General features: G+C 51.6%; 1 protein-coding gene across 4 annotated transcripts in view; it reads right to left on the reverse strand.

Annotated features, from left to right (window-relative positions):
* The window catches only part of dnai7 (dynein axonemal intermediate chain 7), a 184,643-nt gene that overhangs the window by 84,967 nt on the left and 77,152 nt on the right, over positions 1-22,524 (reverse strand). For all 4 annotated transcript variants that reach the window (XM_072471822.1, XM_072471824.1, XM_072471823.1 and 1 more), the window contains one exon: positions 9,271-9,637. In XM_072471822.1, the coding sequence (XP_072327923.1) occupies positions 9,271-9,637 (367 nt within the window). The remainder of the gene's footprint in view (positions 1-9,270; positions 9,638-22,524) is intronic.

Genomic DNA, 22,524 nt, shown 5'->3' on the forward strand with positions numbered 1-22,524 from the left:
TGTTCTTTTCAAGGGCCGGTGCAGACTTGATGGGCTGAATGGCCTCCTTCTGCACTGTAAATTCTGTGATTCTAAACTTTTTTATTCCTTTTGTAAAAAATTTCTCACGCATTACTACAATGAAACAGAACCCAAATTAGCATCCTCGTGATTAAATAGGTTAATGTCTTACAAATACAAAAGCAAGCAAGTATAGGAAAATAATTGGTTTATAATGGTCCAAATCCTTGGATGTAAAAGGTCCCATGGCACTACCTTGAAGAAGAACAGAGAGAGAGTTCTCCCCAGTGTCCTGGCTAGTATATTTACTTGCTGCAGTCGATTTTGGGGTAAAATGGGGGTTTACATCCCAGGGTAGAGCCTGCTATGCAGTCTTCCAATTAGCACTCAAGGTCAATGTCATGGAAGTGTCCCTTTAAGAAATGGTTTTGCCTTATCACATGGTTTCAATGATGTAATTGTGTGGGTGGAGATGGGCTGTGGCTCTGAGTTTTACTTTCACTTTGAGTTTGACCTGGTTTTGTACTGCACAGGTTGGAAAGAAGTGTCTCTCTATCTTCAGTTTAAAAGCTGTTTCCAGATTACTTGCTAACTTAAAAGTGATAACTGTTTTCTGGAAGGAATTCAAACCTACTGTTTTGGAAAGGAAACCGGTGTATCCATTGTCATGTTAGAGTCCCTTTAAGAAATGGATGTTTAAGCAATGTACCTTTAAGGAATGGAGATGATCATATTACTGAAGTGAGGTCACAGGGGAGGAGCTGAGCTCACTTCTGCTTTTGGTTTCAGTTTTGCTGAGAGCAGCTTCAAAGTGCCTGGCTGTTTTGCTGTGAGCTGATTAAAAGGAGAAAGCCATTTACAGACAGCAGCTTGAGAAGTTCTGGTTTGCTGTGAGTTGCTTGAAGGGAGAAAGCCAGTTTGAAAAGAGCTTGGGAGTGTCTGTGTTTTGCAGTGAGCTGGATCTCTGCCATGAAAGACTATCTCTGGATCATTTGGGTAATTTAAACTCATAACAGTAACGCCTTTAACCTGATTTGATTCTGTTTAAGGGTGTGAAGTCTTTTGGAAGTTTGAAGGAACATTTTGAGGAATTATTTACTGTTGCAATATTTTCGGAGTTATCTTTGAAGTAAGGGGTATTAAGAGATCCAATGTTTATTTAAGATGTTAAGTTGAGTTCGTGGAATAATTATTGTTTTGTGTTTAAAAACCCACGTGTCCATTTTATTAATTTTTTTAGAAATATTTTTATTCAAATTTTTACATATTTTCAACAAACCCCCCCCCCCTTACAGAAAAAGGAAAATCAAAGAACACATAAATAAACATCTTACAACTTCATCATGAATTCCCCGAATATACAAACCCCCCATTAAGCAATAATAAACACAGTAGAAAACACAAAGTACACCCCCCCCCCCCTCTGGGCTGCTGCTGCTGACCACCTCCTAACGCCCCGCTAGAAAGTCTAGGAACGGTTGCCACCGCCTGAAGAACCCTTGCACAGACCCTCTCTCAAGGCAAATTTTACCCTCTCCAATTAAATGAACCCTGCCATGTCGCTGATCCAGGCTTCCAAGTATCCTTCCACTGTAGCAGAATCCTCCGCAGGGCTACCAGGGACGCAAAGGCCAGAATACCGGCCCTCTTTCGCCTCCTATACTCCCGGCTCGCCCGATACCCCAAATAGTGCTAACCCCCAGCTCGGCTTACCCTGGGTGTTCACCACCTTAGACATCGTCCTCGCAATACCCCTTCAGAACCCATCCAGCGACGGGCACGCCCAGAACATATGGGTATGATTTGCTGGGCTCCCCGAGCACCTCCCACACCTGTCTTCCACGCCAAAGAACCTGCTACGCCTGGCGCCTGTCATATGCGCTCTGTGAAGAACCTTAAATTGTATCAGGCTAAGCCTGGCGCAAGAGGAGGAAGAATTAACCCTACCCAGGGCGTCCGCCCACGTACCCTCATCTATCTCCTCCCCAAGCTCCTCCTCCTTTATCCTTTAGCTCCTCCACCAAGGTCTCCTCCTCCTGCAACTCCTGGTAGATCGCCGAGACCCTGCCCTCCCCAACCCACACCCCCATGAGCACCCTAACTTGGGTCCTGAGTGCTGGAAGCAGCGGGAACTCCCTCATCTGCCGTCTTACAAACGCCCTTACCTGCATGTACCTGAAGGCATTTCCGGGGGGAAGCCCGAATATTTCCTCCAGCGCCCCAAGGCTCGCAAACGTCCCATCTAAAAACAGGTCCCCCATCCTTCTAATTTCTGCCCTGTGCCAGCTCAGGAACCCTCCATCCATTCTCCCCGGGATGAACCGATGGTTCTCCTGGATCGGGGACCAAACCGAAAACTAAAACCCACATGTCCATAATTGCAATCCCACTCCTAGGGAACAAGCCGTGTGCTGTAAAAGCAACAATCCATTAAAGGGAGAGGTTGGTTGAACTCCATGATACATTTTAGGGTTCTGAAAACGCCTCGCCCATAACACCATACCAAATCTTAAAAATAGTAAGAGTGCCATGTGTTGGGCCACACTTTTGAAAAGGGGTTTCTGGTTTATGGGATCTTGTTATTAAATTGGAACAGTTAAAGGGGGAAATTTGTTAAAAGTGATACATAGATTACTGTAGCTGTGTGGGGTATTTATGTTTGTAGCTGATAAAATGCTTACTGTGTGTGTTTATAAAAATGTTAACTAAATTTGTTGAATAAAGCTTGTTTTTGATTAAAAGTGCTGAAGGCCTCTGTTGAATAACACCTGAAAGGCAAGCCCTTGTGCTCATCGTAACCAAAATCAATAAACAGTTGTAGGGCAGGTGAACTCCGTGATATATTTGGAGTTTTCTAAACCCTGGGCCATAATGTCAAGCACCTCACTGTTAAGGACTTGTAAATTGTCCACTCAAGCAAAGATTTGCATTTGCCGGATGTATGTAAGAAATGTGGAAGGTAATTTGGGAAGCATCACAGTATAAGTGTTATATGACAATCTTACTTTGAAATTCAAATAAAGTAAGCTTATCTTTCTAATTCACACTACCAATGCAAAGTTTCATGTTTCAAGGAGATTGTAGCAAACTGTAAATAGTCAACTGCAATACAATTGACCCAACCACACAAATTGGCCTGTATTACAAAAAAGAATCAAGCTGAGGCTTTGCAAGGTGGAGTTTCCAAAATTCAGAAGAGGAAGAAAGGTAAATTCTCTAACACCTCCATGGGAATGTGGCATTTTTCTAAACTTGTATTTTTATATTGCTAGGATCAGAAGATAACAGTATCACAGAGTGTATTTCTTAAGGAACCTCAGCGCAACACAAACTGGTTGTGATGTTCTTCATAACTGCATATTGACAAGCTGAGGACAGTAACTGTTCCAGGTTGACCAAGGCTGTCAAATTCAATGGCAAACATCTTGGTCATTATCAGATAATGCTTTAATTCAAAATTGATGACTGGTTATTTGATTTAAATAAGTCATGAGAGGTGATGTAAGGTCTGCTTCCCAGCAGCCAGTAGTGAGTTTGATTGAGAATTGTTCCTGAGACCTGTAAAGGTGAGCAGGCCCTTCAATAGATGCAGGTAGCTGTCACTGACAGACTGAGGCCAGAAACCTCCTCCGATACATTCATATCGGCAGCCTGCAGACAGTCTGGAGTGAAAACATGCAGCATGTTTGAATATCACTGTCGTCGGCTGCAAAATGTCTTATAAAGAAAGAGATGAACTTGACAAAGTTTATAATGGGGTGATCTAATGGAAAACTTACTGAGTGTCATTTGTGGCAGGTTTTGCTGAGGGTTTCACGCCAGCTCTGCCGGTGAGTTCCCCAGTGCTATCTAGCGACACTTAGTCACTTTTTTCAGCCCTGGGGAGTATAGCCCACACTTTGGGCACGATCTAACCAAATTCGTTCGAAGTGTGGTAGCGAGCGGAAAATGCTGGGCGTTTCCTAATGCCAACCTGGCGAGGCCATCACCGGTATCTGATGTTAATTAGGCCAGTTAACGAGGCCCCACAGGCTTCCCGCTGCAAATGACTGTCCTGCCAGCGGATTCGTCGAGACCAAACTTGGCAGCACCCCGCTAACAAAGGGGAGCAGTACTTAAACCAGTGCCGCAGAGCCGACCCCAGATAGCACGCAGACATGTCACCAAGGACGCCAGCGCAGTGATTCGGGTATGCCGACCTAGCAAGGCTCATGGACACGGTGGAGTCAAGACGGGACACCCTGATTCCCCGAGGGGGTTGCAGGGTCAGCCACAGGGCAGCCAATGTGGCTTAGGAGGCAGTGGCAGGGACCGTCAGGTCGGGAAGTCTGAGCAGAAGGGCAGCCATAAATGCTGCAACGATCTCCACCGGGCCGCACGGGTGAGTTTGCATTGGCTCCCTGGCACCGGTCCTGCCTTCTACCCCCGGGGGCCCCAGCAATGACCCCACGCTGTCCACTGCCGCGCATTACCGTCACGTGCCCCAGTACACCCTGGCACCCACCAGCACACCCCACCCATGCCCAGCATGGTGCCCACACCTGTCCCCGCCATGCCCATTCCCCCACCCGCAATGCATGAAATGTGCGGCTCACGATGCCCCCTTTGTGACCCCGCAGGAGAAGCTGTCCCACAACAGAAGAGGGAGGGCTCAGATGGGCGGCGGGGTGCAGGACCTCAGGGTCCTCACCCCCTTCAAGGAACGGGCCCTGGAGGTAGCAGGGGCGGCCAAGGACAGACCGGTCACCAACATCGAGATCGACAGAAATTGTAGAGAGCAACCAGCTGATGATTGTACGGGCAGCAAAGAGTGGGAAAGTAAGTTTTGAAGTTAAGTTCCAGGACCCATATCCCCCAGTGTGCGAGGCAGGCAGAGCAGGGTCACCGGCACCGGAGTAGTGAGTGACTGGAGACTGTGTGAGAGAGAGTGTGAGGGGGTTGAGGGAAAGGGGGAGAAAGAGTGTGAGGTGGTGGAGGGGAGACAGAGTGTAAAAGAGTGGGGGGAGAGAGGTGTGAGACAGTGGGGTGGAGAGTGTGAGGAGGTGGAGGGAGAGACAGTGTAAGGGGCAGGGGGATAGAGAGTGTGAGAAGGCAGGGGGTGAGAGAGTGTGAGGGGCAGAGGGAGAGAGTGTGAAGGGGTGGGGGGAGAGAGTGTGAGGATCAAGGGGAGACAGTGTGAGGGGCGGAGGGAGTGAGTGTGAGGGGCGGAGGGCGAGAGGGTGAGGGGCCGGGGGAGAGAGAGTGGGGTGGCGGTGGAGAAAGTGTGGGGGAGAGAGTGTGGGGTGGGGGGAAAGACAGTGTAGGGGAGGGGGAGAAAGTGTGGGGGAGTGGGGGACATAGTATGGGGGACAGGGGAGAGAGTGTGAGGGGGACAGGAGAAGAGAGAGTGTGAGGGAGCAGGTGGGGAGAGAGTGTGTTGGGGGAAGGGAGAGAGTATGAAAGGGCAGGGAGAGAGTATGAGAGGGCAGGGAGAGAGTGTGAGAGGGCAGCGAGAGAGGATGAGAGGGCAGGGAGAGAGTGTGAGAGGGCAGGGAGAGAGTATGAGAGGGCAGGGAGAGAGTGTGAGAGGCGGGGAGAGAGTGTGAGAGGTGGAGAGAGAGTATGAGAGGCGGGGGGAGAATATGAGAGGGCAGGGAGCGAGTATGAGAGAATCATAGAATTTACAGTGCAGAAGAAGGCCATTCGGCCCATCGAGTCTGCACCGGCCCTTGGAAAGAGCACCCTACCCAAGCCCACACCTCCACCCTATCCCCATAACCCCATAACCTAGTAACCCCACCCAACACTAAGGGCAATTTTGGACACTAAGGGCAATTTAGCATGGCCAATCCACCTAACCTGCACATCTTTGGACTGCGGGAGGAAACCGGAGCACCCGGAGGAAACCTATGGGAAACCCACGCACACATGGGGAGAATGTGCAGACTCCGCACAGACAGTGACCCAAGCCGGGAATCGAACCTGGGACCCTGGAGATGTGAAGCAATGGTGCTAACCACCATGCTACCGTGCTGAGAGCCGGGGAGAGTATGAGAGGTGGGGAGAGAGTATGAGAGGGCAGGGAGAGAGTGTGAGAGGGCAGGGAGAGAGTATGAGAGGCGGGGAGAGAGCGTAAGAGGGCAGGGAGAGAGTGTGAGAGGTGGGGGGAGAGTGTGAGAGGTGGGGGGAGAGTGTGAGAGGTGGGGAGAGAGTGTGAGAGGTGGGGAGAGAGTGTGAGAGGTGGGGAGAGAGTGTGAGAGGTGGGGAGAGAGTGTGAGAGGGCAGGGAGAGAGTGTGAGAGGGCAGGGAGAGAGTGTGAGAGGGCAGGGAGAGAGTGTGAGAGGGCAGGGAGAGAGTGTGAGAGGGCAGGGAGAGAGTGTGAGAGGGCAGGGAGAGAGTGTAAGAGGCGGGGAGAGAGTGGGTGAGGGCAGGGAGAGAGTGTGACAGGGCAGGGAGAGAGTGTGAGAGGGCAGGGAGAGAGTGTGAGAGGGCAGGGAGAGAGTGTGAGAGGGCAGGGAGAGAGTGTGAGAGGGCAGGGAGAGAGTGTGAGAGGGCAGGGAGAGAGTGTGAGAGGGCAGGGAGAGAGTATGCGAGGGCAGGGAGAGAGTATGCGAGGGCATGGAGAGAGAATGAGCGGGCAGGGAGAGAGTATGAGCGGGCAGGGAGAGAGTATGAGCGGGCAGAGAGAGAGTATGAGAGGCGGGGAGAGAGTATGAGAGGGCAGGGAGAGAGCGTGAGAGGGCAGGGAGAGAGCATGAGAGGGCAGGGAGAGAGTATGAGAGGGCAGGGAGAGAGTATGAGAGGGCAGGGAGAGAGTATGAGAGGGCAGGGAGAGAGTGTGAGAGGGCAGGGAGAGAGTGTGAGAGGGCAGGGAGAGAGTGTGAGAGGGCAGGGAGAGAGTATGCGAGGGCAGGGAGAGAGAATGAGAGGTGGGGAGAGAGTGTGAGAGGGCAGGGAGAGAGTGTGAGAGGGCGGGGAGAGAGTGTGAGAGGGCGGGGAGAGAGTGTGAGAGGTGGGGAGAGAGTGTGAGAGGGCGGGGAGAGAGTGTGAGAGGGCAGGGAGAGAGTGTGAGAGGGCAGGGAGAGAGTGTGAGAGGGCAGGGAGAGAGTGTGAGAGGCAGGGAGAGAGTATGAGAGGGCAGGGACACCACTAACCATGATGTACCGTCCCCCTCGGTCCGTAACCGTCCTGCTCTCAGTAAATCCCGTGCTCTTGCTGAACAGTATGGTTACTCCCCTAGCCCTCGTCCCGCAGCATGAATAGTGTGTCTGTTCCACCCAGCCCTTCCTTACCAGTAATCTGTCCTTCTCCCTCAGGTGTGTAAACTATGTCCACCTTCAGGCTTCTCAGGTGGGTGAAGACTCTGGATTTTTACACTGGGCCGTAATGTCCCCTTATGTTCCAGGTGACAATCCTGGTGGGGGGTTTCTGATCCCCCGGTCCTGCGGGTTCAACCATACATACCTAGTGAACGCGCCACTGCACTCTGGTTTCCCTTTGTTGGGGACCCGTCCAAAATGGCCACGGTCGCCGTTCTCGCCATGAGGTTCGGCCCCTGCGTTCCAAGATTTCCCTTTGTCCAGGGGGCACCCAACATGGCCGCCAACTGTGTGCAAGCCACGTGGATGCGCCCCTGCACTCCAGGGTCTCCCTTTGTTTAGGGACCCTCCAAAGTGGCTGCTTGCGGCACCATCTTGATTCCTCGGTCTGCTCCATGCCTGCTGAGGCCTGTGTCTGTCTCGCTGCCAACTCTTTCCTATCCGTCTCCGTTCCCTTCGCGCCCCCTCATCTACTTCCCCTCTCCTCACTTCCCTCTCTCTGTCCTCCTACTTTAGTCTGAGAACAAGGCAACGCAGTCCCGCAAAAACACAGTGTCCATACAGCAGATCTTGGTTCCGTTTCTTCCTCCACCTTCCGTCTTTTTCCCCACTGCCCTCACCGTTGCTGCGTCTGTTCCTTCTTTAGACTGTTGTTTTTTACGAACTCCTCGGCCTCCGCCAGGGTGCCGAAATAATGTCCTTTCCCTTCGTAAGTTACCCAGAGTCTGGCCGGGAACAACATGCCGAACCTCACCCCGCTCTTATAGATTGCCGATTTTGCCTTATTAAATTCAGCCCTTTTGTTCGTGAGGTCTGCCCCAATGTCCTGATAAACCCTCATTCTGTGTCCTTCCCATGAGCACAACTTTGTCTGTCGGGCCTACCTCAGGATCTTTTCCCGGTCCTGGTACCAATGGAGCTTCGCAATGATGGCTTTCAGCTGCTCCCCAGTCTTGGGTTTTGGCCGGAGCGACCCGTGTGCCCTGTCGAGTTCTGGGGGTTTTGGGAAGCTGTTCCTCCCGACCAAGTTGCCCAGCATTTGGACGATGTAGACTGTTGGATCCCTTCACTCCATCCTCTCTGGCAGCCCCACAATACGGACATTCTGTCGCCTGGACCTGTTTTCCTGGTCCTCTATCTTTCCCCTCAGGTTCCCTTGGGCCGCCACCAATCTCTTCACCTCGGTCTCCAGAGCCACGATCCTATCACTCTGGTCGGTTGTCGCCCTTTCCAGGTCCAGGATCGTCCTTTCCTGGGCTTCCACTTTCTTTCCCAGGACATCTATCATGTGCTTGAGGGCGGCCATCTCTTCCGTCGCCACCTCTTTCACCACCTCTTTCAGTTCCATTTTGATTGCCTCCCTCATGGCAGCCAGACCGGGTAAGGATGGCAGATTTCCTTTCCTAAAGGACATTAGTGAACTAGATGGGTTTTTACAACACTCGACCAATGGTTTCATGGTCATCGTTAGAATTAATTTCAGATTTTCATCGAATTCAAATTCCACCATCTGCCTTGGCAGGATTTGAACCTGGATCCCCAGAGCATTGGATCTCTGGTTTACTAGTCCAGTGACAATACCACTACACCACCACCTCCTCATGATAATATAAATCTGTAATTAATGTTTTAATCGGATTGATTTAAATAATTAAACCGTTGCACAATTACATTCTTGCTCTGCTAAAGACGAATGATTCAAAATACCATATGGTCCAAAATAAAATGCCGACTGGCACTAATATTTTTCACTTAAAAAGCAGAATTTTACTGATGTTTGGGGACTCAAATGATTAATATTTTGGAAAACAACGTGATTGTAGATATGGAAAGTATATGGCCAACACATTTTCTCAGAGCCCATGCATCTCAAAATTTGGCAGTGTGCCACTGCACATTTCAGATTTACTGGAAATAATGTTGATTAAACTATGGAGATCTGCTTCTAAGTTGCAAACCAACATCTCTATACCTTTGTTCTTGATAGCCGAGGAGCCTTTCCTTCTTCATCAATTGACTGCATGGCTTCAAGAGTGTGTTGCTCTTCGGAAGCTTTTTGATCTTCAGGCGCTTTTTGTTCTTCAGGTGCTTTCTGGTCTTCAATAGTTTCCTGTTGCTCACCCTCTGCCTGTGGCTCCTCATCTTCATTTGGAGCTGCTCCAATTTCAACTGCAGTGGTCTTAATTTTAAAGGCTCTCTGATGAGCATAAAAAGTGGGGCTGCGGCAAGATATATGGTCATAATGGGTATGCAAGATCCGCACAGCAATGTCACTCATAGCCAAGGGTTTAGGGAGTTCAAATTCCACATTGTGATTGACAAATGCATAGCCTTTGAACCTGTGAGAAAATCAAAAAATATTTTAAACAATATGCTATGCTTGGTAACTATGTGCCAGGTTAAAATAGCAATAGCTTGCTGGCCAACTAAACTTGAGTAAAAGCTGTGATGCTCAAAAAAGCCCAATATTATCAGGTGCATTTCAGACATGCACTTCATTTGCTGGGTAAGAATAGCCATAGGGCAAAATTTTCCAAAGAAAAGGGTAAACTATCAGGGTCTGACTGAAAACTGGTGTGTTTCTCTCCAAAAACGCAGTTTTAAATTTTCTGGTACTTAGCGCAGAGAAAATCTGGTGGCGTGGTTTGTGCCGTCACTCTGGTGGGGAAGGGGCCTGATAAAGCCAGCAAGTGATTTGCACCAGCGTGATGTCGCGACAACTGGATGGGAGAATAAGGCGTGGGCAGATATTACAGCGTCAAGTCCGGTAAGTATATATCAACAAGTTATAATGTATGGAAAGCAGGTTAACGCCCTTTCGCTAACGCAAATCCCATTATGGCCCTCTTGCAAGGTTTAGTGGCCATAATGGTATTTGCGCAAGTGGCAAAAAGGCCTCCTGAATCCCGCCCATAGTGTCTCAATCATGGAAACCCTCCCAGTTGTCTTAGATGCTGAATTATGAAAAAATATGAACTGAAGTGGCTAGAAACTGCTCCTACAATAATAACTTACTAAATAATTGCAATATCTCAGTAATGGCCCACTGGTACTTCTGAAACAGCTAATCAGTAGCTTAACCATCAAACATATCAGTGTCTATCCAACAATAAAGAATGTTGTTCTTCTGTTAAGTACCTCAACAATAATTGGAAATTTCCCAATTTAGCTATTAAACTGTATGTGTCCGTAAGCTCTCGTCAAGAGAGTTCAGAAGAAAAACCTTGTGCGGTGATGGTCTCCACGAATGCAAAGGAGGCACCGCAAATGGCAGCATTTCACTGAAAGAGTCAAGATTACTTCAACTACAAGGGTCACCCTGCAAGATGCTCAGAATTTCCATTACTTAAAGAAAAATGCAAGGTTTAAATATTATTGTAAAACACTAACAGTGCAGGGCAGGAAAGAAAATAATAGTTGTTAAAATGCTAGGCACAGGACCTCCGGTTGCGGCTATGCGGAGCTAAGTCGCGCATTCGGCGGCTCACACAAAAACGGACCTTTGGGCTCTTTTCAGGGCCCCCAAAGGCACTTTTTCGACGTTTCCCGGTGTGGGAAGGAGTTTATAACAACTCCCAGTCAGTATATGGCTTCAACTAGGAGCGGAGCGACAAAAAAGGTGGTGGTGGACCCGAAAAAGGTGCGAGGGAAGAACAAAATGGCGGCGGGCGGAGACCAGGCAGCGTGGATGCAGTGGGCGGAGGAGCAGCAGGAGGGTATCCAGCGCTGCTTCAGAGAGATTAAAGCGGACCTGCTAGAGCCGGTGAAGGCTTCTATTGATAAGCTGCTGGAGACACAGACGGCCCAGGGGGTGGCGATCCGCGAGGCTCGACAAAAGATCTCTGACAATGAGGACGAGATCTTAGGCCTGGCGGTAAAGGTGGAGGCGCACGAGGTGCTCCACAAGAAATGGCAGGAGCGGTTCGAGGAGATGGAGAATCGGTCGAGGCGGAAGAATCTGCGGATTCTGGGCCTCCCGGAGGGGCTGGAGGGGCCGGATGTGGGGGCCTATGTGGTCACCATGTTGAACTCGCTGATGGGAGCGGGGTCCTTCCAGGGGCCCCTGGAGCTGGAAGGGGCCCATAGAGTGCTGGCGAGGAGGCCCAAGGCTAACGAGCCTCCGCGGGCGGTGCTGGTGAGGTTCCATCGGTTTGTCGATTGGAGTGTGTGCTCAGGTGGGCCAAGAAGGAGAGGAGCAGCAGGTGGGAGAACGCGGATGTTCGAATATACCAGGACTGGAGTGCGGAGGTGGCGAAGAGGAGGGCGGGGCACAATCGAGCGAAGGCGGTGCTGCACAGGAAGGGGATGAAGTTTAGCATGTTGCAGCCGGCGTGACTGTGGGTTACCTACAAGGACCGGCACCATTATTTTGAGTCTCCGGAGGAAGCATGGGCCTTTGTTCAGGCCGAGAAGTTGGACACAGATTGAGACCGCGGTTGATATGTTATGTTTATTTTTCTTTCGAGGGGGGTCCTTTGTATTGCCCCGGGTTTCTTTTTCTCTGTGTTTTTCTCTTTCGGGTCGGTGAGGGTGGTTGGGGCGGGTTGGGCACTGTTTTGGTTGGGTTGATCGGGGGGGCTCTTGGAGGGGGGTAGGTAAACGGAACAGGGGTGGTGGACGGCGGTGAGATGGAGAGGGGGAGACCCGAGTTGGAGGTGAGGGGACTGGGCCTATAAAAGGAGCTGCATCAGAGGTGGCGGGGCCTGGTAGGTGGAAAGCGCGGGCTTTTTCCGCGCTGAAGACTGGAGGGCGCGGGGCCGGAGCGGGGAAGCGAGGGTTGTTTCCCGTGCTTAGAATGGAAGGGGGAGGGGGAGAGCCTATGGATGGGGAAAGGGACAGGAGGGTGTGCCACACAATGGGAGGAGTCGAAGGAGAGGCGGGAGTGGCCGGGGTCAGCAGGAGTCAGCTGACTTGTGGAAGTGCAATGGGGGGAGTAAATCAGCCAGGATGGTTCCCAGCCCGGGGGGGGGGGGTCGAGACGGTGGTATGCCGCTGTGGGGAACGGGCCGGGCTTGGGGTGCGAACGCGTGGCTGGCCGAGGAGGGGTCATGGCTAGTCGGCGGGGGAGGGTGCGGGTAGCCCCCTGATTCGGCTGATAACCTGGAATGTTAGGGGACTGAATGGGCCGGTTAAGCGGGCCCGTGTGTTCGCGCACCTGAAGGGGCTCAAGGCGGATGTGGTTATGCTCCAGGAGACACACCTGAAGGTGGCAGACCAGGTAAGATTGAGGAAAGGGTGGGTAGGTCAGGTGTTTCACTCGGGGCTGGATGCCAAAAATCGAGGGGTGGCGATCTTGGTGGGAAAGAAGGTGTCACTCGAGGCGTCGAGCATTGTGGCAGATAATAGCGGTAGGTACATAATGGTAAGTGGTAAGTTGCAGGGAGAGAGGGTGGTACTGGTCAATGTGTATGCCCCGAACTGAGACGATGCGGGTTTTATGCGGCGTATGGTGGTTCGGATCCCAGACTTGGAAGTGGGGGGCCTGATAATGGGGGGAGACTTTAACAAGGTGCTGGATCCGGCACTGGATCGCTCCAGGTCTAGGACGGGTAGGAAGCCGGCGGCGGCTAGAGTGCTGAGGGGGTTTATGGACCAGATGGGAGGGGTGGACCCTTGGAGATTTGCAAGGCCGGGGGCTAGGGAATTTTCATTCTTCTCACATGTCCATAAGGCTTATTCCCGAATTGACTTTTTCATTTTGAGTAGGGCGCTGATAGCGAGAGGAGAGGATACTGAGTATTCGGCAATAGCCATTTCAGACCACGCCCTGCATTGGGTGGACTTGGGGATGGGGGAGGAGAGGGACCAGCGCCCGCTGTGGCGCTTGGAGGTGGGGCTGTTGGCAGACGAGGAGGTGAGCGAGCGTGTCCGAGGAAGTATAGAGAGGTACTTGGAGACCAACAACAACGGGGAGGTCCGAGTGGGGATGGTATGGGAGGCACCGAAGGCGGTGGTTAGGGGAGAGCTGATCTCCATTAGGGCCCACAAGGAGTGGAGGGAGCGGGGGGAGAAAGAGAGGCTGGCGGGGGAGATGGTGAGGGTAGACAGGAGGTATGCGGAGGAGCCCGAGGAAAGATTGTTGAGGAAGAGGCGAAGCCTCCAGGCCGAATTCGACCTGGTGACCACCAGGAAGGCGGAGGTGCAGTGGAGGAAGGCCCAGGGGGTGATTTACGAGTATGGGGAAAAGGCAAGCCGGATGCTGGCGCATCAGCTTCGGAAGCGGGACGCAGCTAGGGAGATCGTGGGAGTTAAGGACAGGGGAGGGAGTTTGGTGCGGAGTGGGGTTGGCATCAATGGGGTCTTCAGGAACCTTTACGAGGAATTGTACCGATCCGAGCCCCCAGGGGAGGAGGGAGGGAGGGCTGCTTCCTGGACCAATTGAAGTTTCCAAAGGTGGAAGAGGGACTGGTGGGGGGATTTGGAGCCCCGATTGGGCTGGAGGAGCTGATCAAAGGGATAAGAAGCATGCAGGCGGGGAAGGCACCGGGGCCGGACGGTTTCCCGGCTGAATTCTATATAAGATATATGGACCTGCTGGGCCTGCTGTTAGTTAGGACCTTTAATGAGGCAAGGGAGAGGGGGGCTTTGCCCCCGACAATGTCCCGGGCACTGATCTCCTTGATCCTGAAGTGGGACAACGATCCCCTGCATTGTGGGTCCTACAGACCAATTTCCTTGCTAAATGTAGATGCCAAGGTGCTGGAGAAGGTCTTAGCCACGAGGGTTGAGGATTGTGTGCCACAGATCATCCATGAAGACCAGACAGGGTTTGTGAAAGGGAGGCAGTTGAACGCGAATGTGCGGAGGCTTTTGAACGTTATCATGATGCTGGCGAGGGAGGGGGAGGTGGAGATAGTGGTGGCGATGGATGCTGAGAAAGCCTTCGATAGGGTAGAGTGGGGGTACCTGTGGGAGGTGCTGAAGAGGTTCGGGTTAGGGGAGGGGTTTGTCAGGTGGGTTAGGCTGTTGTATGAGGTCCCGATGGCGAGTGTGGCCACAAACAGCAGGAGGTCCGAGTACTTTCGGTTGCACCGAGGGACGAGACAGGGGTGTCCCCTGTCCCCCCTGCTCTTCGCACTGGCGATTGAACCCCTGGCTATGGCACTGAGGGAGTCAAGGAACTGGAGGTGGTTGGTGCGGGGTGGGGAGGAGCATAGGGTGTCGCTTTATGCGGACGACCTGCTGCTGTATGTGATGGACCCGGTGGGAGGAATGCCGGAGGTAATGAGGATTCTTAGGGAAATCGGGGACTTTTCGGGGTACAAGCTCAACAAGGGAAGAGCGAGCCGTTCGTAGTTCATCTAGTGGACCAGGAGAGGGGATTAGGGCGGAGAGGGGCTTCAGGTATTTGGGGGTCCAGGTGGCCAGGAGCTAGGGGGCCCTGCATAGGCTTAATTGTACAAGACTGGTGGAGCAAATGGAGGAGGAGTTCAAGAGGTGGGACGCGTTGTTGCTGTCCTTGGCGGGTAGGGTGCAGTCAATCAAAATGACGGTGCTCCCAAGGTTTTTGTTCCTTTCCAGTGCCTCCCCATGTTTATCCCGAAGGCTTTTTTCAGGCGGGTTAACAGGAGTATAATGGGGTTTGTGTGGGCACGAGGGACTCCGAGGGTGAGAAGGGTGTTCCTGGAGCGGAGTAGAGATAGGGGGGGACTGGCGCTGCCCAACCTATGTGGGTACTACTGGGTCGCCAATGCGCCGATGGTGCGCAAGTGGGTGATGAAGGGGGAGGGGGCTGCATGGAAGAGGCTGGAGACGGCGTCTTGTGTGGGTACGAGTCTGGGGGCGCTGACAACGGCGCAGCTGCCGCTCCCTCCAAGGAAGTATACCACGAGCCCGGTGGTGGCGGCTGCCCTCAAAATTTGGGGGCAGTGGAAGCAGCACAGGGGGGAAGTTGGGGCCTCGGCGTGGATCCCAATACGGGGGAACCACCGGTTCGCCCCAGGAAGAACAGGTGGAGGGTTTTTGGGGTGGCACAGGGCAGGGATACTAAGGTTGGGGACCTGTTTGTGGACGGGAAGTTCGCGAGCCTGGGTGAGCTGGAGGAGAAGTACGGGCTCCCCCCCCGGGGTACACCTTCAGGTACTTACAGGTAAGGGCGTTTGCCAGGCGGCAGGTGGTGGAATTCCCGCGGCTACTGTCACACACAGTACAGGACAGGGTGCTCTCGGGGGGGGGGGAGCGGGGAAGATCTCGGAAACTTACCAGGTGATGCAGGAGGAGGAGGAGGCCTCGGTGGTGGAGGTAAATGGTAAGTGGGAGGAGGAGTTGGGAGAGGAGATTGAGGAAGGAACGTGGGCAGATGCCCTGGGGAGGGTGAACTCTTCCTCATCGTGCGCGAGGCTCAGCCTCATACAGTTTAAGGTGCTGCACAGGGCACACATGACCGGGACAAGGATGAGCTGGTGTTTTGGGGATGAGGACAGGTGTGTTAGGTGCTCAGGGAGCCCAGTAAATCACACCCATATGTTCTGGGCATGCCCAGCGCTGGAGGAATATTGGAAGGACGTAGCGAGGACGGTGTTGAGGGTGGTAGGATCCAGGGTCAAACCGGGTTGGGGGCTCGCAATATTTGGGGTGGCAGAGGAGCCGGGAGTGCAGGAGGCGAAAGAGGCCGGTATTCTGGCCTTTGCGTCCCTAGTAGCCCAGCGAAGGATTCTTCTTCAGTGGATGGATGAAAGGCCCCCAAGCGTGGAATCCTGGATCAGCGATATGGCGGGGTTCATTAAATTGGAGAGGGTGAAATTCGCCTTGAGAGGGTCGGTACAAGGGTTCTTTAGGCGGTGGCAACCGTTCTTAGACTTTCTTGCAGAACGATAGACATTGGTCAATGGCAGCAGCAGCTCGGGGGGGGGGGGGGGTTACTTTATTATTGTTTTGTTATTTGCACTGAAGGGTCTGAGGGGGTGTATATACCTGCTGTATTAAGCCGGGGTGTTAATGTTAATTTATTATCTATGTACAGGGGGGGGGGGGGGGGTGGTATGGAGGGTTGCTTTTCTAGATTGCGTTTTGTACTTAACCCTGTTGGGTTCTTTTTTTTCTCGTTTTGTTATTGATATTTTATGAAAACCTTTAATAAAAATTATTTTTAAAAAAGGTATTGCAGCACCCGAGAGACTGAAGTTCCATTCGTTAAACCTGGGGGTTTACCATTGGCTGTATAGTATGTAGCTCCGCCGTGTTAGGCGGGGTGTAAGAGTCGGTGCCGTCCCAGCAGCCCTCATTCTATACCTGAGCTGCTGGGGAACAGTTCTAGTCTATTAAAGCCTTAAGTTGTGCTAAAAAAAAATGCTAGGCACACAATTGCTCTACTGAGACAAAGGGGCTCATTTTAAAAAAAAAAAAAATCTTATTGAGGAGCAATCCATCCATCCGGCGCACCTTTTGGGTTGTGGGGGTGAGGCCCAGGCAGACACGGGGAGAACGTGCAAACTCCACACGGACAGTGACCCGGATCGGGATTGAACCCGGATCCTTGGCGCTGTGAGACAGAAGTGCTTTGGAGAAGCGTCGGAAGTAGGGCGGGAGGGTCCGGGGTTCTACAGTCACACCGCAGTCATGCCCCAGGCTCCGGCCTGCACTTCCCCAACCACCGCAAGAAGCAGCAGCAGTAGGGGGAAGAGAAGAAGAAGGTGGTAGAGCTGCTGGTTTTTGGCTACGCCTATAAACTGTTCCGGGAGGATAACAAGGTCCAGTTCCACGAGCAAGGCAAGAACCTCATCCCCTGGATGGGAGGCCCGGCCCTCCTCACCAGTAGGTCGATTTACCCACTCACACACTCTCTATCTCCCCCTCCCCACTCTCTAACTCCCCCAATCTCTCTCTTTCTCTCTCTCTCCTGAACATAATACAGTCTGTTTCTCTCTTTTTGGAACAGTATAAGCTCTAATATCAGAGGTCAGGTGTGCCAATGTGAGCAAAATGTGAACTTTGCAAAACAAAAATTGCATTTCTGTGACTCCATTGGGGGAGGGGGGTGGATTCTCATCCTTGTCCTTTGAGATCTTTTAGACCTGGGTTCAATTACGCCCTCGGGTGACTGTGTGGAGTTTATACGTTCTCCCCGTGTCTGCGTGGGTTTCCTCTGGGTGCTCCGGTTTCCTTCCACAGTCCAAAGATGTGCAGGTTAGGTGGATTGGCCATGCTAAATTGCCCCTTAATGTCCAGGGATGTGTAGGTTAGGTTAAGGGGTTATTGGGATAGGGCAAGCAAGTGGATTTGGGTGGAGTGCTCTTTCGGAGGGTCAGTGCAGACTCAATATGCTGAATGGCCTCCTTCTATGTTGATCTGACCGCTGTGCCACCATGTCACCATAAAAGGGGGTCATTTTTTACCTCCGTGTGTGTGGGAAACTCACTGTACTGGGCAGAATGCTGATGTTACTATCCACTGACTTCAGTATAAAGCCAGTGCTGCAACCCGATTCCATTAATCTCCCAATGGTTGGGTTAGGTTACAATTTCCCTTTAAAAACTGTTAGCGAAGGTGCTGAAACTAATGTTTTAGAAGCCAATATGGCAGGACGATGCTAATTAGATTGCAGAGAGTGTTGCACACCACTGCATAATAAATTCACTTGATCACTGTTGGTGTGAACAAATAATTTCCTGTTGTATTTGTCCTGAACTCAAGCATCTTGGGCGGGATTCTCCGACCCCCCGCCGGGTCGGTGAATCGCCGGGGGCTGGCGTGAATCCCGCCCCCGCCGGTTGCCGAATTCTCCAGCACCGGATATTCGGCGGGGGTGGGAATCGCGCCGCGCCGGTTGGCAGGTCCCCCCCGGCGATTCTCCGGCCCGCGATGGGCTGAAGTCCCGCTGCTGGAATGCTTGTCCCGCCGGCGAGAATCAAGCCACCTCTTTTACCGGCGGGACAAGGCAGCGCGGGTGGGCTCCGGGGTCCTGGGGTGGGCCGCGGGGTGCTCTGGCCCTGGGGGGTGCCCCCACGGTGGCCTGGCCCGCGATCAGGGCGCACCGATCCGCGGGCGGGCCTGTGCCGTGGGGGCACTCTTTTCCTTCCGCCTTCGCCATGGTCTCCACTATGGTGGAGGCGGAAGAGACCCCCTCCACTGCGCATGTGCGGGGATGCCGTGAGCGGCCGCTGACGCTCCCACGCATGCGCCGCCCGACAAAGTCATTTCCGTGCCAGCTGGCGGGGCACCAAAGGCCTTTCCCGCCAGCTGGCGGGGCGGAAATCAGTCCGGCGCGGGCCTAGCCCCTCAAGGTGAGGGCTCGGCCCCTCAAGATGCAGAGAATTCTGCACCTTTGGGGCGGCGCGATGCCGGACTGATTCGCGCCGTTTTTGGCGCCGGTCGGCGGACATCGCGCCGATTGCAGAGAATCCCGCCCCTTATTCCTTATGTGGCTTTTAGGTTTAAGCAATCTCTACCATTTCAAGCTTTGTTTAGTGTCTCTGCTTTAGTTTACTTTACCTGAATTTATTTTCTCACTCCTCTCAACTGCTTATCTGTGAAGAGTCTTATCCACTCCGCTTACTTGTTTTCATTTAAATGAATATGAATTCCTTTTTTTTACAGTAATAGTCATGTTTTGGAGCAGTCCATTTCCCCTGTATCAATCTGTTTTATCAGTGATGCAGAGGTTCAACCTGACATGTTAACCCTCCTCCTCCCTTATCTGATTAATCTTTTACGTATTTCTGTGGTGATATGCATCACTGTATATACACAAGGGGTTAATGTAAATACACTGCAACTAAGCAACCACTAGAGGGAGCACCAGAGAGGTCATGACATGCAGATATACAGCCAATGGGTCATTACAACAGGACACAACCAATGGGTAATCAGGACACGCAGAGGTGGCATTACCACAAGGGGGCACTTCACAACCCATATAAAAGGACAGGGCACACATGCTCTGCCTCTTTCCACAGACAGACATCTAGAGAGTACATCGGGGTTGATCAGCAGCATCACACCCAGCATGTGGCTCAGAGCAGGCTGGTAAAAATAGACTGAGTTACTACAGCTAGATTAGCAGAGAGTCAAACTCATTTAAGAACTGTGTTAATAGTTCAATGAACAAGTTGAACTCATTTCATAGTTTGGAGCTTCCTTTGTCAAAACATCCATCAAGGAAGCAGCTTATGCGACATGAAGCAGCATAACACAACAATTTCCAGCATTTTTCATTGTTTTACTACATAACTCATTGTGGACATCCTTATCAGCATTTTGCTAGATACATTTCAACCATGAGACACAACATGACCTTTTTAAAACAGTTCAAACAATCATAAGTGTTTTCATCTGTTTTGCAACTGTGTGCATTATTCATTTTTATGCTATTATTGCAAATATATTTAAAATTAAGACTTGGCATTAAAGATTGCCTACTTATCCCAGGAATTAAATTTATTTTTTAGGCAAGTCAGTACTGCCATATTTACCCTCCCTGGTCAGGAACTCTTAGCTTAGTTTGTGGTCTGAATGTAATATATGACCATTCAAAATTTGCATCGTAACAAGTTAATTGTATCAGACCCCACAATCATTTACTCAGTTCATGCTTCTGTTTCAGATAAAAACTGATGCTGGAATTTGAAAACGAGCATTAATGCACGGACTACCATATTTCTGTGGTCGGTATAAAAATCATCAACCGCCACATTGAATCATAGAATCATAGAATTTACAGTGCAAAAGGAGGCCATTCGGCCCATCGAGTCTGCACTGGCCCTTAGAAAGAGCACCCCATTTAAGCCCATGCCTACATCCCATCCCCATAACCCAGTAACCCCAACTATCCTTTTGGACACTAAGGGGAAATTTAGCTTAACCAATCCACCTAACCAGCACATCTTTGGACTTGGGAGGAAACCGGAGCACCCGGTTAAAAACCCACGCAGACACGGGGAGAAAGTGCAAACTCCACACAGACAGTCACCTGAGGCTGGAATTGAACCTGGGACTGTGAGACAGGAGTACTAATCACTGTGCCACCGTGTGGCTACAATAGTATTTCATCAACAATCCTAAGTTTCAGCGAAAAAGAACTTCATGTTCACCAACAATCTGCATACCTGACTTCCAGTGGTGGCCATGGTGTGAGTGGTCACATACAGGGCAGCTCCTGCTTGAAGGCGTACAAAAGAGCTCTTTTTACCCAAAAATGGGTGTAACTTCGACGCGACAGTGTAGCTGAAGGTCGGAGGAGAAATTTCCCCCGGGAGTCTGCATGTTACCAAACCCGGCAGAAGAAGGCGAAAGACCTTGCCAAGGAGTTGGAAGAGACCTGTGGGGAAGGGGAGGGGGAGGAGAGGGAGATGCAATGCGGCAGGGTTGGCGAAGAAGCGGGGAAGGGGCCATCCTGCACGGGCCAGGTACAGGGTGAAATCAATGAGGGTAGAGCCGAAAGGGGAGAATGGCGAATGGTAGAGACAAATGGAGGCGCAAGCCCCCGGTAAGGCTTATAACATGAAACGTATGAGGGCTCAATGGACCGTTCAAAAGATCTCGGGTCTTTGCGCACCTCAGGAGTTTACAGGCGGAAGTAGTCTTTCTGCAAGAGTCGCACCTCCGCGTGAAGGACCATGTTCGGTTGGGTGGGTCAGGTGTTCCACTCAGGGTTTGATTTAAAGTCGAAGTGGGTGGCCACTCTGATGAGCAAGGAAATGGAGTTTGTGTGTGCGAAGGAAGTAAGGGATCCGGGTGGGAGGTATGTGATGGTGAGCGGGGTATTGAAGGGGACATCGGTTGTATTGGTGAATGTGTATGCTCTGAATTGGGAAGATGCCGGTTTTATAAGGGGGCTGCTGGCAGCAATCCTGGACTTGGCCGTGCACCATCATGGGAGGAGATTTCAATTGTGTTCTAGAGCCAAGGGGGGAAGGGGAGGGGGAGGAGATCTTATGAAGAAAGGCTGAGGGACTTGAGGCTGTTTTCGTTCGAGAGAAGAAGGTTAAGAGGTGACTTAATTGAGGCATACAAGATGATCAGAGGATCGGATAGGGTGGACAGTGAGAGCCTTTTTCCACGGATGGTGATGTCTAGCACGAGGGGACATAGCTTTAAATTGAGGGGAGATAGATATAAGACAGATGTCAGAGGTAGGTTCTTTACTCGGAGAGTAGTAAGGGCGTGGAATGCCCTGCCTGCAACAGTAGTGGACTCGCCAACACTAAGGGCATTCAAATGGTCCTTGGATAGACATATGGACGATAAGGGAATAGTGTAGATGGGCTTTAGAGTGGTTTCACAGGTCGGCGCAACATCGAGGGCCGAAGGGCCTGTACTGCGCTGTAATGTTCTGTGTTCTATGTTCTAAGGATAGATAGATTGAGCCCCAGGTCAATGGCTAGGATATGAATGGCAAAGGAGCTGGGAGGGTTCATGGAAAAGATGGGTCTGGTGGAGCTGCGGCGCTTTAAGAACCCAGGGGAAGGGAGTACTCCCTTTTCTCTCATGTTTACAGGGTGTATTCAAGAATAAACTTTTTTGTGGTGACCTGAGAGGTTTTGGTATGGCTGGAGGGGGCTGACTACGCAGGGATAATAATCTCGGACCATGTGGCCCATTGGCTGGAGATTCGGCTTAGATCGGGACAGGGTCAGAGGCCAGAGTGGAGGCTTCATTCGGGGTTGTTGGCAGATAGAGAGTTTTGTAATGAAGTGCGGTTGGTGATTAAACATTATGTAGAGCTGAACCAAAACGGGGAGGTGTCGACGGCCACATTTTGGGTAGCACCAAAGGCGGTGGTCCAAGGGTTGATTATTTCATTCAAGGCACATGAGGATAGGGAAAGGAGGGAGGAGTATGAGTGGTTAATGAATGAGATAGTTGAGTCCTCGGGGGTGCCCACCATGGTGGGATTGGTGAGGAAGAAAAAGTTGCAGGGGCAATTTTATAGGTTGACGATGGGGAGGGCGGTAGCGCAGTTGCGCAGGGCAAGGGGGGTGCAGTACAAATACGGGGAAAAGGCAAGTTGAATGTTAGTACATGAGCTACGGAGGCAGGCCACGTCCAGGGAAATATTGAGGATAGGGACTGAGACAGGGGATGTGGTATCGGACCGGAGAAGATAAATAAGACTTTTTAGGGATTACTATAAGGATCTGTACAGAGCGGACCCGGGGGGTGAAGAGGGGGCATGGGGTAGTTATTATACAGGCTGGAATTTCCACAGTTGGAGGAAGAGAGGAGGCAGGCCCTAGAGGAGCCTTTGGGGCTGAGGGAGGTATTGAACAACATAAGGGGTATCAAGTCG

The sequence above is a fragment of the Scyliorhinus torazame genome, chromosome 13 (assembly GCF_047496885.1).
Source record: "Scyliorhinus torazame isolate Kashiwa2021f chromosome 13, sScyTor2.1, whole genome shotgun sequence".
Taxonomy (NCBI): Eukaryota; Metazoa; Chordata; class Chondrichthyes; order Carcharhiniformes; family Scyliorhinidae; genus Scyliorhinus; species Scyliorhinus torazame.